The following is a 16241-nucleotide window of genomic DNA, read 5'->3' on the forward strand; positions in this document are numbered from 1 at the left end:
CTAAAATTTTAATGCCACTGGCGGAGTTGACTAAGAAGAACCAACGGTTTGTATGGTCCGATAAGTGTGAAGCGAGTTTTCAAGAATTGAAGTAGTGGTTAATCATAGCTCCAGTGTTAGCCTTGCCATCAGACCAAGAAAGGTTTGTCATATTGTGATGCATCCAGACAGGGTCTAGGATGTGTTCTAATGCAAGCTAACGGGGTTATAGTGTATGCTTCCCGATAAAAAAGATGGCCATCATTCCCTCCTGGACAAAGCAAGATCGTTGCTTAATGATTACTCCCAAGCAAGAGAAGCACATCATGCCCTCCAAGGAACTCAAATTGCTTGCCCAAAGGCCCTTGAAGTCTAGACCCCCCCTCATTCGGGATTGGCTAAACTTTCTACTGATGCAGCTATCGACTCTCGAAATAACAAGTCGGGTTTCGCGGGTATCCTTCGTAATAGTAACAGGGATACAGTCACTACTATAGCTGTCCCCTACATTGGCACCGGAGAATCCCGTATTCAAGAAGCAAAAGTCTTAATTATTTCTCTAAAGTAGTTTCTTAGTGAAGATTTTCCAATTCACTTCATAGAAACAGACTACAAGAATATAATCGATGCTTTGAATACTAAATTGGATCATTTCAGCATTTTTGGAGATCTCATTTCTCTGCTTAGGACACTTCTTTCCCTCTATCTAAGCACTAAGATTAACTACGTTCGTAGGTCTGTAGTCCACAACTTGGCAAAGAAAGTGCTAAGGATAGATAAAGATACCTATTGGATCGGTGACGAAGCCTGCACCATGCCTTCAGTTCTTTCTTTGCTTAGTGCGGCTTTCTCCTTAGCCTAAAAAAATAGTGGAAAAAAAAAAATATGGTATAAATATCATAAATGTAAAATTTTAAAAATAAATATAGTATTTTGTGTCAAAATTTCAAATTTTTGTTGGTTTTGAAAATATTTGTGTCAATAAAAAATTGTCACGTGGAGTCTATTGAGAGTAATAGCCAGAAAGTGAAGGATGCCAAAGATATTTTTGTTGTAAGAATTTTGGCCCCCAATTAAAAGAGAAAGCAATATGTCTTTTTCTTTTTTTGTTAAATGAAAATGGGTAACTTTATAAAATAATGTGGGTGCGGTCTGAATATGATAGCCGAGTTCCCTTAAAAAAAAGAATATGATGGTCGAGTTCGAAGAAAAGAAGTCTTTTCTCCCAAAACTAACCTTATAAATAAATATAGGCTAATTACAATTTATCCGTCGAATTTGACATGTATTAAATTGTATTTTCCTAAACTTTTTTTATCGTTTAAAATTCTCATTGAACTATTCAGATTGTTAGATTTAAAGACTTTTGTCTAATTTCATTCAATTTTACTGTTGTTTATGTACTAAATCATGTTACCATACTTTGAAATCTACCAAATCATACCTCTCAAATTTAATATGTACTAAATCATATCCTCTAAATTTTCATCCATATTAGAATTTTTTTTACTAAAATTAGACAAAAATTCTTAAAATCTAACAATCTCAATAGTTTAGGAAGAATTTTTAACGACAAAAAAAATTTAAAGGCATGATTTATTACATGTCAAAATTTAGAGAGAAAAAAAATCATAATTAGCCATATATATATTTATAGGCAGCCATTTTGTGCCTACAAATACAAAACACGGAATGTATTCTGTTGTACGGCAGGTAGTTCCAATAATGTGTATGAATTTATTTATTAGTCCTAAAGTACGTAATAATATATTCGAGAGTACGTTACTATTTTTTAACTCTAAATCAACCCCATTCATCAAATCATATAAGTTAACTACCCTATTTAACTTTTAACGGTACATCACATAATATATTTCATCACATATATCTATTAGCTGTGCCTATTAAATATATATATAACAATAATTAAGAACAAAAAAAAAAAACCCCAAGTCTCACCCTTTAATCTTTATTCTTCATCGTTCTCTGCCCTGGTTCTCTCTCTCAATCGAGATTTCTGTCTTGGAAGTCTTCTCCTCACAGGTCAGCTCGGTTCTTTGGCTCTCTTCTCCTCACAGGTACTTGAAGTTTTTCTCTTTTCTTTTTCTCTGTAGAGAAAATGAAAGTTCAATTCAGTGTCATTTAGAAAATTTATAAATTTATTGATAAAAAAATGTCTTACTATAAAATTTTAGGAAAATATTTCCTTTTTATCTTTCCCCTATCTCCTGGTCCTGGAAGTACTTAATGCTGGATATTTTTGTGGGTTGAGGTAGCAAAACAGCTCTAGTCGACTCAGTAGTAGTTAAGGATGAGTTTTATTTAGCTCTGACTTTGAAGAGCGTAGCTCATACTTTTGATTGATGCGATGCTAATTATTTTATATCATGATTATGTTGGTATGAATAGAGTTGTCAATCTCCCTGAAGTAAGGGTATCGTCCTGAAACAATGGCGGAACAAGTCGTGGAAGGGAGCCAACCAGTTGATCTCGAGAAGCATCCTTCGGGAATAGTCCCAACATTACAGTGAGTCTTTTTTATGTTATTATCAGTTTGGTCGATTGATATGTGGATTTAATAATTTTAGTTTTTACAAAAGACAATGTCTAGTTGCGGATCCTGTGGAAATATATTGTTTTTCGGGTATTTGATTTTTGTATTGTGGGTAATGGATAGTGTTCCCTTGTGATAAGAAAAGTTTGCTCTTATATTATAATGTAAATCTATGAACGAGGGCATGCCATTTTTTCATTTATGCATCTCTTTTGTTGTAGTACTCATACAACATAAACTGTGACTGAGAATGAAATTGGAGCTATAGAGAAGGATTGTGCTGGACTCAGTCTTAGACTTGCTTAAGCACTATGCTTCTTACAGGCTTTTGACTTTTCTTTTTCTTTTTTGTGTTTTCAGGAATATTGTCTCCACTGTTAATTTGGATTGCAAGTTGGATCTTAAGGCCATTGCGCTCCAAGCTAGAAATGCAGAATACAATCCTAAGGCACGTGGTGTTTCTTTATCTTGCCTCTTGTTCCTCCTCCTGTCTTTTTCTTTGACCTATTTGTTTCATGTATAAGTGTCTAAGCTTGTAGCTTGATAAAAATGAGAATTTTCTTGGTGTATGTGAAGTCACCGTTTTGTATGTAGACGACTCATTTAGATGTCATTTTTCACTTAGTGCTTGACCAAGTCACGCATGGTTCAGCACAAGGACCATTGCTATTTTTCAACACTTGCTTATAAGAAGAAAACGACTTTCTGTTTGCTCACTTTGTTAATTTGTTGTCCCATTGCAGCGTTTTGCTGCAGTCATTATGAGAATAAGAGAACCAAAAACCACAGCTTTGATATTTGCATCTGGCAAGATGGTAAGTTCCAGAAGAGTAACTCCTTATGTCATTCAAATAAATTGACGTGGCTAGTATTATTTCTTTGTGACATTCTCCTTTTCCTTTACCTCGCCATATTTAGTCTTTGTTGCTTTTGTTGGCCATGTTTATATTTAAAGTCCTCCATTTAGTTTCTCTTCTAGTCTGATTATGAAAGCATAGTTATGAAGCCAGATGTAGAACACATTTATTTTCTTCCAGATTTTATTAAGGCCATCTTTATGGGGCTCTTCTGATAGTTATATCAAAGACACTCCTTTTTAAGTTGAAGCTGACTCCTTCTGTTACTTATTGCTATGCTGTATAGGTATGTACGGGAGCGAAAAGCGAACAACAGTCAAAACTTGCTGCAAGAAAGGTAATTTTTATTTCCTCCCTGGTCTGTAGGCTAAAGATACCTTAGGGTATCTAGTTTTTCAGTTGGCAAGATCAAGCTTGTTTCTTATAATACTTTTACGAGTGTACTATGTTATGTATTAAAAGATTTGGGCCTGTGATGATATTGCTAAATAATCCACATTAAGGAGGAAGTCTAAACTACTGAATCTTGTTTGAAGACATGAAGATAAATGGGTAATGGACTGGAAATATTGGAGAAAAACATTGTGATCTGGTTACTTTGTAAAGCTGTAATTCCTATACCACGGTGGTCATACTTTGAAATTTTGCATTCTTATGTGCCTTATTTGTTCTTCAGTATGCTCGTATCATTCAAAAACTTGGGTTTCCTGCGAAGTTTAAGGTATTATCTTCCTCTTTCCTTGAGAATACATATATTATTTTCTATTGAACCTTTTAAATTCTTAATTAATTTTGGTGTTGAAAGGAAGTTATATTTAAAAGTATCTCATATTACTATCTATACACTTTTCTTTTGTTGATCTCATTTTTCTTGTTCAGGATTTTAAAATCCAGAATATAGTAGGCTCCTGTGATGTTAAATTTCCCATTAAGCTTGAGGGACTTGCATTTTCACACGGGGCTTTCTCTAGTGTAAGTGACATACATATGTTTATATCTATAACTTACATTTTCTCCTGTCAAATAACTAGTTAGGGCTCATCTTAAGAAATGTGAACAATTTCGCCAAGAAATTGAAGTGATGAGATTTGTAGGGGATCTATATCTTTCACATTTTTGAATTACTCCAAGTTGTCGAGTATGGCCTTCTTTCTTTTGTTAATGATGAATTCTTTCACTTCTGGTGATCAGTATGAACCAGAACTATTTCCAGGCTTGATTTATCGAATGAAGCAACCGAAAATTGTTCTTCTTATATTTGTCTCTGGAAAAATTGTTCTTACAGGAGCAAAGGTAGACCTGTTATGTTACTTTTGTTTTGGATTTATGGTCAGTCTATTCTGTCTGTTACTGACCGGCATCACTATATTCTTAATTTTTTGGCCTTTTTAAGGTGAGGGAAGAGACCTACACTGCTTTTGAGAACATTTACCCTGTCCTAACAGAGTTCAGGAAAACTCAGCAATGATGGGATGGCAGAGGACTCCACTGTCATTGTTCTTGTATTAAAATTTTGGTATTTATGTTTTTAACATCAGTTTACATAGCCTGAAAGTGTATCCTTACCTAGTGCTACTCCTTGAAATCGTCAAATAAGAGGTATCTTCACTTCGCTGGCAGACATAACTGATAGAGCAACAAAAGACAATTTGTCTGCAAAAGGTTTGCAATGACGACCGTTGTGCCTTAATAGAATTGTAAATATAGAAAGGTGGTTGTCACTGTTTGATTGCCTAATGAGATATAGACCAGTCCAGTACTTGTTGGTGGGTTTGGTGAAATTGTTTGAACAACATCTGCCATGTCTTTGAAGTCAGTGCTGGATAATAGAGGAAGGAGTGGGAAGAAAAAACTTGGTAACTTCTAGTTGTACTTTCAGCTTTGTGCTTATATGAGTTACTCTCATTCTCTCTCTCACTCTCTCTTTGCTTAATAAAAGACTTGAGATTATGTTCAATTAGCCAGCTTTTGGGGAATTAATGATTATTACAGTTATTTGAGAGAAGAGCTGATTGTTCAAACTTCAAACTATGAGTATCATCACCTAATAAGTCTAATAATAAGGAAATCTTGATTTTCATTCGAAGCCTAAAAAGTCTCTACTTTGAACTTGTGCTTGTTGAGCTACTTTCCTTCTAATGTAACCTATGTACTAAGCCATGTCTAAAAGAGGCTAACTGTGATTGGTTATTTAATACAGTGGTGTCCATTTTAAATAAAGATTGTTGGTTATTTATTATTATTTTTTAATTGTAATGTTTTGGTGTATAATTTGTGCATATCATTAATCTTGTTGTATAAATCATAGAAATGTTTATAGTAGACTCTTAAAAGTTTGTTTTAGTAGAGTTTTTATTTGTTTTGGCATTCAGTAAAGTTTTTTAGTCTAATTTTTTTTATGATTGTGTACGTTGTAGTTATTTAAGACAAGTAAATTTTCAAATAATCTACAGTACAATTACTTATCACGCATATAAAAAAAATAATCGCACGTGCAAAAAAAAATATATAAATTTTATTTTCGGTATTGTTAATTATTTTGAATTTTTTTTTTATACTGAAACAGTAAAAGGTGCATCATTATTACTTTTTTAAAAGGGTGCATTGTAGAATCAGCCAAACTTATATATGTATTTATGTTTGTTTAGTACAGTTCATATTTATGAAAGATATGAAGGCCACATTCCTCACTCTTTATCTCTCTAATTCTTTCAATATCTGCTTGCCCAACAATGGCAGTTTCTTTCTTTCAAACATAAAACCAAAACAAGTCCACATAGAAACACAAAAACTCAATGGAATGACACTCCAGTGGTCTTTGAAGGGACTAGGCTAGGAAGAACAGGAGGAGAAAGAAGAGTTAGTGGATTTGCTCGGTGACTTGTTAGTTTGATATTAGTATATTTTTTGCCCCTAAAGTAGCAAAGTAATATCTTTTACACTCTAAGTTTAGCATAATCTACAAATCATTAATTATTAAGTGATATGGTAGTCTTTTGCAAGATTTGTTATAAAATTATAATTTTCAATCAAATAACTATTTTGCTGATATAGTATCAAGTGATTATGAAATAAGTTAATCTTATTTTCTTTTATTTTTCTTTAAATAATAAAAGTAACTACATTATACAAAGTGGGAGGGTTTCTTTTATGTAAAAAAGCTCATTGTGTATCCTAATAAAACTTGAAAGAAAACCTCTAATTTGTGAATTTTTGTCTTACTAATAGAACATCTATAAAATAATAATAAAAAATTGTTTAGTATTTAATAACTTGTGAAAACTTTTTAAGTTTTGACATTCGTGTCGTGTTTGTGTTTACTTTAATCGTGTCGTGTCATAATTGTGTTGACAAAATAACACGAATTAATTTCCGTATATTTTATTAATTTTTTTTTTAAAAAAATCGTTTCATTGGATAATCGTATCGTGTCGTATTTGTTCGTTTGGCATGCTAATTAATTGTATTGTGTCGTATTTGTGTTATATGACATACTATCAATCGTTTTATGTTGGTGTGTGAGGTTTTTGGCACGTTTAATAAATATGTTGTATTTGTATACTTTAATTGTGTCATGTCATAAACGTATCAACACAAATACAAAACTATAACATAACTTGTCATACCACACACGATATATATATATTATTTTATTTTAAGTAGACATAAAATATAAGTACTTTTGTGAAAAAATTTAACTTATTTTTTTTCTCTATTTTTATTATTTTCTTTTTAAAAATAATTTTAATTACATATGTGGGTTGATGTAGCATCGCCACATCCGCCCCGAAAATGCCATCTCAGTCTTCTTCTTTGGTTTTATATAACCATCTTAGTCTTTTGTTGACAACTATCAAGTAGAATTTTATGCCAGAAGAAAACTAACCAAAACCAAATAAAGTGCATATTTCAAGTAGAATTTTTAACAACGTACAAATCCAATAAAAATTATAACTAATTAGGTAAGATTAAATTATCAATTGTACATAATATAATTAGACAAATCAAAGTCAATTTAAGAGTATTTTATTTATATAGTTAGAAGTACATTAATCATGTAGTTTTTAATCTATGTGAGATTTTTACAAAAAAAAAAAAAATTAAGAAATTATATTTCTCATCTACAAATATATAAAATAATTTCGAAAATATATTTGAAGTTTTTTTAAACACGTCTGGTAGACTGGAATATTAAGAACTCTGTTTTCAGTACTGTAAACTATTTATAATTTTTTAAAAAATAACAAAAATATTATTATAACTATAATGAATACTGCTAAGAAAAAAATTTAAAAAAATATTTTGGCATGTGATTTTAAACGTAAAAATTGATTAAGAAATTATAATAAGAGATTATAATTAATATTACTCAATACAAGTTTTTTTATTTTTATAGATACTATACTCGGTAAAAAGTGCGTACAAGCTAACCCAATCAAGCTTCGAGCAAGAGAGTAGTTCGGACTCAACTACTTTTTGGAAGGCTATGTGGGCGTTAAAAGTACCTCCCAAAGTGAAAAATTTGATGTGGAGAGACTGCACTAATTGCCTTCCTACCCTTGTGTCTTTGCGAATAAAAAGAGTTCAAGTTTCTAATATTTGCCCTGTATGCAACTTGAAGGAGGAAACAATTACTCACTGCTTGATTTCTTGTTCATCGATCAAACAAGTGTGGGAAACGACAGGTATTGGTACTACTCTTTCGACTGGGATGTGTTTTTTAGACTGGTGTGCTGAGTCTTTTAAAGGGCCGGACAAGGAAAAAAGGTGTAGATTGGTCACTCTTTGCTGGACAATTTGGGGTGCACAACAACTGCTCCGAAAATTGTTGCTTTTGCAGATAACTACCTTGGCCAATGGCATGCTGCTCAAGATCATGAGATAAATCCATCTTGGGTTGGACTTGTAGAAGGGGATGGTGTTGAGCGGTGGTGTGCGCCTCAACGAAATGGTGTCAAGGTAAATGTAGATGCAGCAATGTTTGGAAGGGATCGTGGCTTTGGAGTTGGTTTAGTTGCTAGGAATGACCGTGGACTGCTGATAGAAGCATATTCCAGCTGCTTTAATGGTGTCGTTCAACCCATGGTGGCAGAGGCAATTGGAGTAAGAGAAGTACTTAGCTGGATAAAAATTAAATCGTGGCAGCAGGTGATTTTGGAGACAAATTGTCTCAATGTGGTAGAAGCTTTAAGGAATTCAATTGAAATGATATATGTGTTTGGTTTAGTCATACAAGAATGTTAAAATATGCTTGTTGGGATGAAAAATGTTTCTGTTTGTGTTGTTAAACGCTCAACTAATATGGTAGCTCATACTTTTGTAAGAGCTTTTATTTTGTATTCTGGGCGTGGCTTCAGTATGGGGATGTCCCAACTGATTTGTTATCATGTTTAGTAGCGGAAGTTGTTGGTTATTAAAGATTACTACCATTAAAAAAAAAATACTAAAGTAACAATGAGACATTAATAATCCAATACTCACGTTAGAATGAAACCTAACAGTCTCATTTTACAACACTCTGATTTTACAACAATGTGATAAGTAGTTTGAAGACTATTTCTGATGCAAAACTCTTAAATAACTTTTTAAAAAAATTATTAATCTCTTATTAATGATCTCTTATTAATCTCTTACGTTGCGTTTTCTGACAAAAAAAGTATTAAAAGACGAACGGAATCCTTAATGCAATCCGTGCTCCAGTGTTTTGGAGCCTCTTCTCATAATAATGATGAAAAAAAATCCTTCATATTGTATGAGTTTGGTACTTTTCCCTTTAATTTGAGGAAATATTAACTATATGTAAAGGTCTAAGGACTAGTCCTTTCAGAAAAAAGGTCTAAGGACTAATATGAAATAATTCAAACAAATTAAGGACCAAAATGAAAAGTTTATAACAAATAAATAGAAGGAGAGTTTTTGCTATAAAATTAGGCATGGCTACTAGTGAGGTGATTAATCCAACAAGAAACATATGGAAGGTAAATACTAATAGTTGACTTTTTTGGGTTGAAAGTTAAAAGGTGGGGGATAAAATTGACTTATTTGTAAATAACCTAGGGACCAATAGGGAAATAGATGATTAATCCAAAGTGTAAAGAAAAATTAATGGCAAACGTATATGATTGATGCTAGGGGTGTTCATCCAATCCAATTCGTATTATTTTGCTCATAGTATATCCGATCTGCACTAAGTGCAAATTTCATTTTTTTGGATTCAATCCAATCCGCACAATAGTTCAAATCAAATCCGCAAAAGTACAGATTAGATCGATTATTTTAGATTGATTATTTTTTAATATTAAATTATTTAATATTTATAAAAAAAATATTTTTTCTCACATAACTAACAACAAAATAAAATAAATTATAGTTATTTTATGTCTTCAACAACATATTAAAATAAATAAAATAGTAAAGGGTAAATAGCGGCATAAGTACCCAAAATTTTATGTTTGTAAGCGGCATAAACCTAATGTTTATTTTTAGCTGCATAAGTACCCAATGTTTGTAAAACTGTAATTTTCTTCCAATTTTATCAGTACAGACTTTGTTTTGAATTTATTAAAAGAACATTTAGAAGTAACTGATACTATATATTTCTATCTAGACCCGATGATTAAAAATTTAGGCTTTATATGTGCCCTATTTAAGACAATATCAGAGTCTGCACTGATAAAATTAGAGAAAAATTACAGTTTTGCAAATATTAGGTACTTATGCCGCTAAAAATAAACATTGGGTTTATGCCGCTTACAAACATAAAATTTTAGGTACTTATGCCACTATTTACCTAATAGTATATAACAAAAGGAAAAAAAAAGTTTAATTGAGGCGAATCTGATTGGATCGGCTATTTTACGAACACTAATGGAAGCAATGAATATGAATAATAAAAATATCCCATCCAAGTTGTATTTGTAACACTCAAAATACTTTGCTTCAGCTTCTCCTCTCTCTAGTCTCCCTGTCCTTTGCTTCGCTGCGAAAATGGCTTCCAATGTCAGCTCAGTTTGTCCTCCACTGGGCGCCATTGCTGCCCCAAAGGTTTACTATCACTCTTGCTCATCTCTTTCCCCATCCAATCCTAATTCCCACACAAAAAGCCCTACTCTTCTCTCTTCTCAATCGCACTCTTCCTTCATTTCCAGCTTCTCCCGATGCCACCGTGCTAACCTAACTCCTTCTCGATCCACTGTCGCACCGCTCCCGCGAGCTCCCAATTTTATGGTAATATTTTCATCTAATTATCTTCAATAATGGCGATTGAGTGAAAGGGACATGGAATTTTTTTTTTCTTTAAAGAAAATATTTTCTGAATTTATTGTTGACGAATAAGGTTGTAAGAAGTGCTAAGGCGGAGCCGCTGAGAGTAATGATATCTGGAGCTCCTGCTTCTGGCAAGGGAACACAATGTCAGCTCATCACTCAGAAAGTATGTTTGTGTATATATATGTACTTATATATTCCTCTTTTCTTGTTTGTTTATTTGAAAATTAAACTCAACTACATTATATTCTTTCTTTTTTATTTATTTTTATTTGTAATTACTTGTGTATAGTCTGGTTGGAATTTTTTCCATTGATGACTAAATAGGTGGAAAGTGGTTAAGAAGATTTTCATGTTTTATGGGCAGTTTTGCTCTTTTCTGTTTCCCTATATTTTCTAGTTCTACTAGTGCATATTTGGGGATTAATGAACTGTTATTGTCTTCTCCAAAAAAACACACACAAAAACTGTGATTGTCTGAAAAACGTAACAAAAGGTTGATTTTAAATTGAGTTACACGTTATTAATATGTAACCTGATGGGTTGGTCATTTCTGTGGTAATTGGTACGAAATCATACTCGTGGTTTTTACTTTTAAGTGCGGTTTGATAATTCATCAAAAAGTCGATTAGATCCCAACGAAGAAGACCAAGGCAGGCAGATTTTTATTTAATCAGCTTTTTCAGTTAAAAATGGCAATATTTGAAGGGTTGAAAACCAACCAACCAACCAACCATAATATCTACATAAAACACGAATAAATCAGTGTATGTCAACTTTCTTGAAATAATTCTTTTAATATAATTCAGCTTAATTTTGTTGTTAATTTAGGTTCAAAGGTTTTTTTTTTTTTTGATAATTAGGTTCAAAGGTTTTAAACATCTGAAAAAATGTGTCATTGTATATGTGATTATGAACAATTCCTGTTGCATTTTTTGTTTTCTCGCTACCTTGATGAATCAGGTTTTGGTTGATTTTGTATTCATGTATGTATTAATTGATTTAATGTCATTTTCTATGTGAATGTACTGATTTTTATTTCCATTTAAACAATTTTTTTTTGCAAGAGAAAAGCATATTGATTCGACTTTTCTTTGCAGTATAATTTGGTGCATATTGCTGCTGGAGATCTACTAAGGGCGGAAGTTGCAGCTGGGAGTGAAAACGGGAGGCGAGCAAGGGAATGTATGGAGAAAGGGCAGTTGGTTCCAGATGAGATAGTTGTCATGGTAGGACAACTTGTTCATTTGACATATATTCACGCCGTTGGTGACTTCCTTCTTTGAATCCTGTAGATGGTGAAGGAGCGATTGTTGCAGCCAGATTCTCAAGAGCAAGGTTGGCTTTTAGATGGATATCCTAGGAGCTCATCGCAAGCACTTGCTCTCAAGGACTTTGGGATTGAACCTGATATCTTCATTCTGTTAGAAGTAAGGTTTCATTTTCTTCTCTTTTATATTTTTTCCCCTCCAACTTGTTATATATTTTTTTATTTAGGTCCAATGGAAAGAAAGAAAAGTTGAAATAAAAGATGAGTCTCAGCTCTCAATAGCTGATGTGTCTTCTTCGTTTAGACTCATATTATATGGATGTTCATACTTAGAATGAATTTGAGATTTTGGTGATGGTTTCTGATTTCAGGTTAAAGATGAGTATTCATTTTTACTATGACTAAGAAATCATGTGGGGTTCTGATTTCAGGTTCCTGAAGAGATTCTGGTTGAGAGAGTTGTTGGACGGAGGTTGGACCCTGTTACAGGCAAGATCTACCATTTGAAGTATTCTCCTCCAGAGACTGAAGAAATTGCATCAAGGCTCACTCAACGCTTTGATGATACAGAAGAGAAGGTAAGATATGTAATTTTGGCTCTGTGTAATACCTTGATTTGAGACATCTTTTCTGGTGGTTCTTTACTGTTTACAAGTTATGGCTGTAAGTGTTCCCAGAAAAAAAATCAAGTAAGCATGCTTGTTATTTTACTGAAAGTTTTCATTTCTACAATGTATTTTAGGTGAAGTTGAGATTGCTCACGCATAATCAAAATGTAGAGGCAGTACTCTCCTTGTATGAAGACATAACAATTAAGGCAAGTGATATAATTCTCTCTTTTCATTTTTCATTCATTAACCAATACACACAACTTTTTTTGCTGGAAAAAAAGGGATCACGTGGTGCAAATTCTTTCTCCATCTCTTGATAACTTAGACAATCCCAAGGATATGCCAGGTATAGGGGATCTTATATCTCATACTCCTTTAATTGGGTCATTTGTATACACCACAAGGGTTCTCATCCCATTAAGGATGGTACTAGTAGTTAGTCTCCCAAAGAGCCAAGCAGAATCCCTCCCACGAGGGACTGTGGTGAGATTTGAACTCTTGACCCAACTAAGCAAGGATGTCAGTAAAAGCATTCCTACCACTACACCACACAACATGTGGTTCACTACACATACACTTGTTGATGTAGATATTATGGGCTTTCATTTTATGAACAAATGTGCATAGACACAACACGGGGATTAACATTTCCTTGGAAAAGGATCTGCAGTCAATTTTCTGTCCAAAAGTTCACTTAACCATTTGCTTCATTAAGACAAACATAGCATAATATCCTTGAACATTAAACACACTCTTTAGCTAAAATAAATAGTGAGCTTTAAAAAGAAATAAGCTCTAATTATACAAAAAATGACTTCCTATAATAGAGATTGGATAGAGAGCTCTCTAATTAAAAAACTATTCATGTGCTCTTCTAAATAGGAAACACCAAATTAGATTACACCTTCCAAGTCCCACAATCTCCAGTCCAAAATAAAATAAAACAGAAAACCTGAACTTTTCTTCTTTCAATATGCTTTGGAGAATAATTTTTTATAAAATTACAGAGCAGGCTGATAGCTTATCTTGTGCTTAGTTTAGTACTTTTGAGTTTTAAGAGAAAATTATAAGATCATTTCTCATCTGCGCAATAAACCTGTGAAGGAGTTGCCATGCCTTTATCAGAAGAGTTGTTAAGTTCTTTTTATTTCCACGAATATAGTCTAAGGAAGGTTTAATTAGCAATGGAAAATAGAACGGCAGATTACCCTGTCATTTCTACAGGATTTCTAGGTAACCCCTAAAAAAGAATATATGGTTTGGCTGAACTAAAATAACTTGAATTCATCTTTAAACTCTTATCAGAAGGAAAGCAGCAGGCAAAAATTTCTAACTGGGTGTCAATTGGCCTCTTGAAGGTTATTTGTAATTGAGTTTACCAGTAAACACTCATTTGTTAAGTTTAACTAGGTCCTGAAAACCAAATGCTTTGGCTATATTTCTTTAACAAAAGTGTAGTGAGTCAATTTATTTTAAAGGCTAAGATCTGAGGGATAATCTTGAAAAGAAAAACAATAAGAAAAATGAAATAATAAATTTGATAAATATGGGTTTGGCCACCTTTGAATTAGGATGGTGAATATAGGAAAAATAAAGAGGACGACCCCTTGCAGGTATAGAATCCAGCAGGAACAGGATCACTTGGAGGTAGGTTTTTTTTTTTTTTAGAAAGTTCAACACTTCAATATCATCTTAATTATGACCCAAATTTAGCGGCTCCTGTGAAAAAGCAATAGTGTGAGTGACTAGTTATAGATATAGTATTTACATGTGAAGTTACTTTATCATTATATCTCATAGTTGCAAGAGAATTCTTGGATTCATGTGTAAACACTGATGTTTTTTCTCCTTAAGCCAATATAGCCCTGGCTTTTCTAATCCAATATGATTCTGACCTTCAAGAGCCTACAATGAGGTGGAACTTCCAGTTGATAAACTTCATTCAAGAAATCATGGTTCGAAGTTTACAGAATTTTCTTAGCACCTTAGGGCTATATTTCGATCTTGGAGTTTACTATAGAAAAGTTTTATAAGGAAAAAGAGTAGATAAAAAATGAATGGAAAATATTTTTGTAAAGTTTTGTAAGAGACTTGCTTTAATATTTCTCTTTTTGATTGCATATTGTTTTAAATTTTATAAAATTATTTTTCTAGAAAATAAAACGTAAATGTAGTATAATTTGCAAGTGCAAGCTTCTCGAGTCAAACCTTCAAGATATAAAGAAAATAGGCTTTCTAGTTTTATATGCCTTGTGTTGAAACTGAACTTTGAATATTGTGATTGAGCATTGCATGCTGAAAACAAAATGGATAGGGACCACAAGTTTAGTACATTCAGTTATGTCAAGCTTGCAACTTCATTTTTTGTTTAGTGTTATCACAACTACAATTTGTCTCAATCTCAACCACAACATCAACAAATAAACAAAAACAAAACAAAGGTAACTAGTAATAACATGCCAAATTTTACTTCAAATTTGTAAGACTTGTTGCATTAAAATAGTAATCATAAACCACAAAGGTAGGACATGGGAACCATTTACCCAAGAAACAGAAGCATCATGAGAAGAAAGGAGGTAAATGGAAGGGACAACCTGTTACCTCTTTTAGGAGATAAATCATAGGTGCACAGGATATTAGAGAATATTAGGACTAAGACTGATGGCTGCTTAGAATGATGCTGTTTCCTAGTGAAAATGTGCATTTGTAAAAAATATAAAATTGAGCAAATTTTCTGGGATATTGTAGCTGAGGTTTTTCATGCAGAAATTGACTATGATGCGATAAGAATTAGAGGAAGGAGCTCTAACTCCGACAATTTTTGTGTTAGGAATTAAATGGCTGGTATATATAGATAGTGTAGTTAGGAAGTGTCCAGTAACAGACAATTTTATAATTCTGCATCCAACTTTCGGTGTTTAATTTGTTTTTGCTACAGATCGATGGTTGTGATTCGAAGGAGAATGTGTTTGCACAAATTGATGTCACCCTAGAGAATCTTCTTCAGCAGAGGAAGGAAGCTTCAGGATCCCTTGCGGCATAGAAGATTTAAAGATGTGAGCCTTACAAGCCTTCATAACAGTTGAGTGACTATGGAAAACATACCGGTTTTTGTGCCGCTTCTTAATATTTTTTGTTGGTGCTGGTTCCATGCTGAATATACTGGCAACAAACCCCTTCCAGATATTGATTCACATTTCACACATGTGCTTGTACATATATTAGCTTCCAGTGACAATAAACAATTCATATTTTTTTTTTTCCTTTTTGGTTTCATTAAAATTTGTGTGGTGGTATTATTTCACCTCATGTAGTGTGAAAAATTCCTTGTAACGGGGGAAAATGAATAATGTAAGCACAATAGCATCATTTGTGCAATGTGTTTTCTGTGATCGCTTTATTCTATTTTATTTATGATGGAAAACTCGTACATTTATGGCGCCCTTTATTTAGTTATTGCACTCACACACACGCCTACATAATAAATATGTTGTATGTGAGTGTGAATAGGGACTTGCATTTTTATAGTGTGAACAACATTCGAAAACTGCTACACATATCCAGTTGAGTATTTCCATTTAAGTTACAAAATAATTGGATGACGGGTGAGTGGTTATTTTTTCCCAATAATAATAGTAGCACATTATGAGTAGTTTCGGTTTGGTTGTATTAAAGTGAGCTTTGAATTTATTTTGTCAACAAGT

At 32.9% G+C, this 16241-nt stretch overlaps 2 protein-coding genes across 2 annotated transcripts; both read left to right on the top strand.

Annotated features, from left to right (window-relative positions):
* The first annotated feature begins 1881 nt into the window (after positions 1 to 1881).
* On the top strand, positions 1882 to 5632 carry LOC115702324 (TATA-box-binding protein). The gene is made up of 9 exons (XM_030629773.2): positions 1882 to 2057; positions 2389 to 2506; positions 2894 to 2981; positions 3277 to 3348; positions 3677 to 3727; positions 4067 to 4111; positions 4270 to 4362; positions 4582 to 4683; positions 4784 to 5632. Exons 2-9 carry the CDS (start codon positions 2430 to 2432, stop codon positions 4856 to 4858), a joined length of 603 nt encoding a protein of 200 aa, XP_030485633.1. The 5' UTR covers positions 1882 to 2057; positions 2389 to 2429; the 3' UTR covers positions 4859 to 5632.
* Positions 5633 to 10223: 4591 nt separating this feature from the next.
* LOC115702325 (adenylate kinase, chloroplastic) lies at positions 10224 to 15931 on the top strand. Its single transcript, XM_030629777.2, has 7 exons — positions 10224 to 10617; positions 10727 to 10822; positions 11757 to 11885; positions 11952 to 12086; positions 12358 to 12504; positions 12669 to 12743; positions 15476 to 15931. Exons 1-7 carry the CDS (start codon positions 10378 to 10380, stop codon positions 15578 to 15580), a joined length of 927 nt encoding a protein of 308 aa, XP_030485637.1. The 5' UTR covers positions 10224 to 10377; the 3' UTR covers positions 15581 to 15931.
* The last annotated feature ends 310 nt before the right edge of the window (positions 15932 to 16241 follow it).

The sequence above is a fragment of the Cannabis sativa genome, chromosome X (genome assembly GCF_029168945.1).
Source record: "Cannabis sativa cultivar Pink pepper isolate KNU-18-1 chromosome X, ASM2916894v1, whole genome shotgun sequence".
NCBI classification, from domain to species: domain Eukaryota; kingdom Viridiplantae; phylum Streptophyta; class Magnoliopsida; order Rosales; family Cannabaceae; genus Cannabis; species Cannabis sativa.

Excerpts from the sequence above, each read along its gene's own strand:
- LOC115702325 (XM_030629777.2), top strand. The coding sequence starts at position 10,378 with ATGGCTTCCAATGTCAGCTCAGTTTGTCCTCCACTGGGCGCCATTGCT. Across the intron at positions 10,618-10,726 it reads CGCGAGCTCCCAATTTTATG|GTTGTAAGAAGTGCTAAGGC; the intron begins GTAATATTTTCA and ends TTGACGAATAAG. Across the intron at positions 11,886-11,951 it reads CAGATGAGATAGTTGTCATG|ATGGTGAAGGAGCGATTGTT; the intron begins GTAGGACAACTT and ends TGAATCCTGTAG.
- LOC115702324 (XM_030629773.2), top strand. The coding sequence starts at position 2,430 with ATGGCGGAACAAGTCGTGGAAGGGAGCCAACCAGTTGATCTCGAGAAG. Across the intron at positions 2,507-2,893 it reads GGAATAGTCCCAACATTACA|GAATATTGTCTCCACTGTTA; the intron begins GTGAGTCTTTTT and ends TTGTGTTTTCAG. Across the intron at positions 3,349-3,676 it reads TATTTGCATCTGGCAAGATG|GTATGTACGGGAGCGAAAAG; the intron begins GTAAGTTCCAGA and ends TATGCTGTATAG.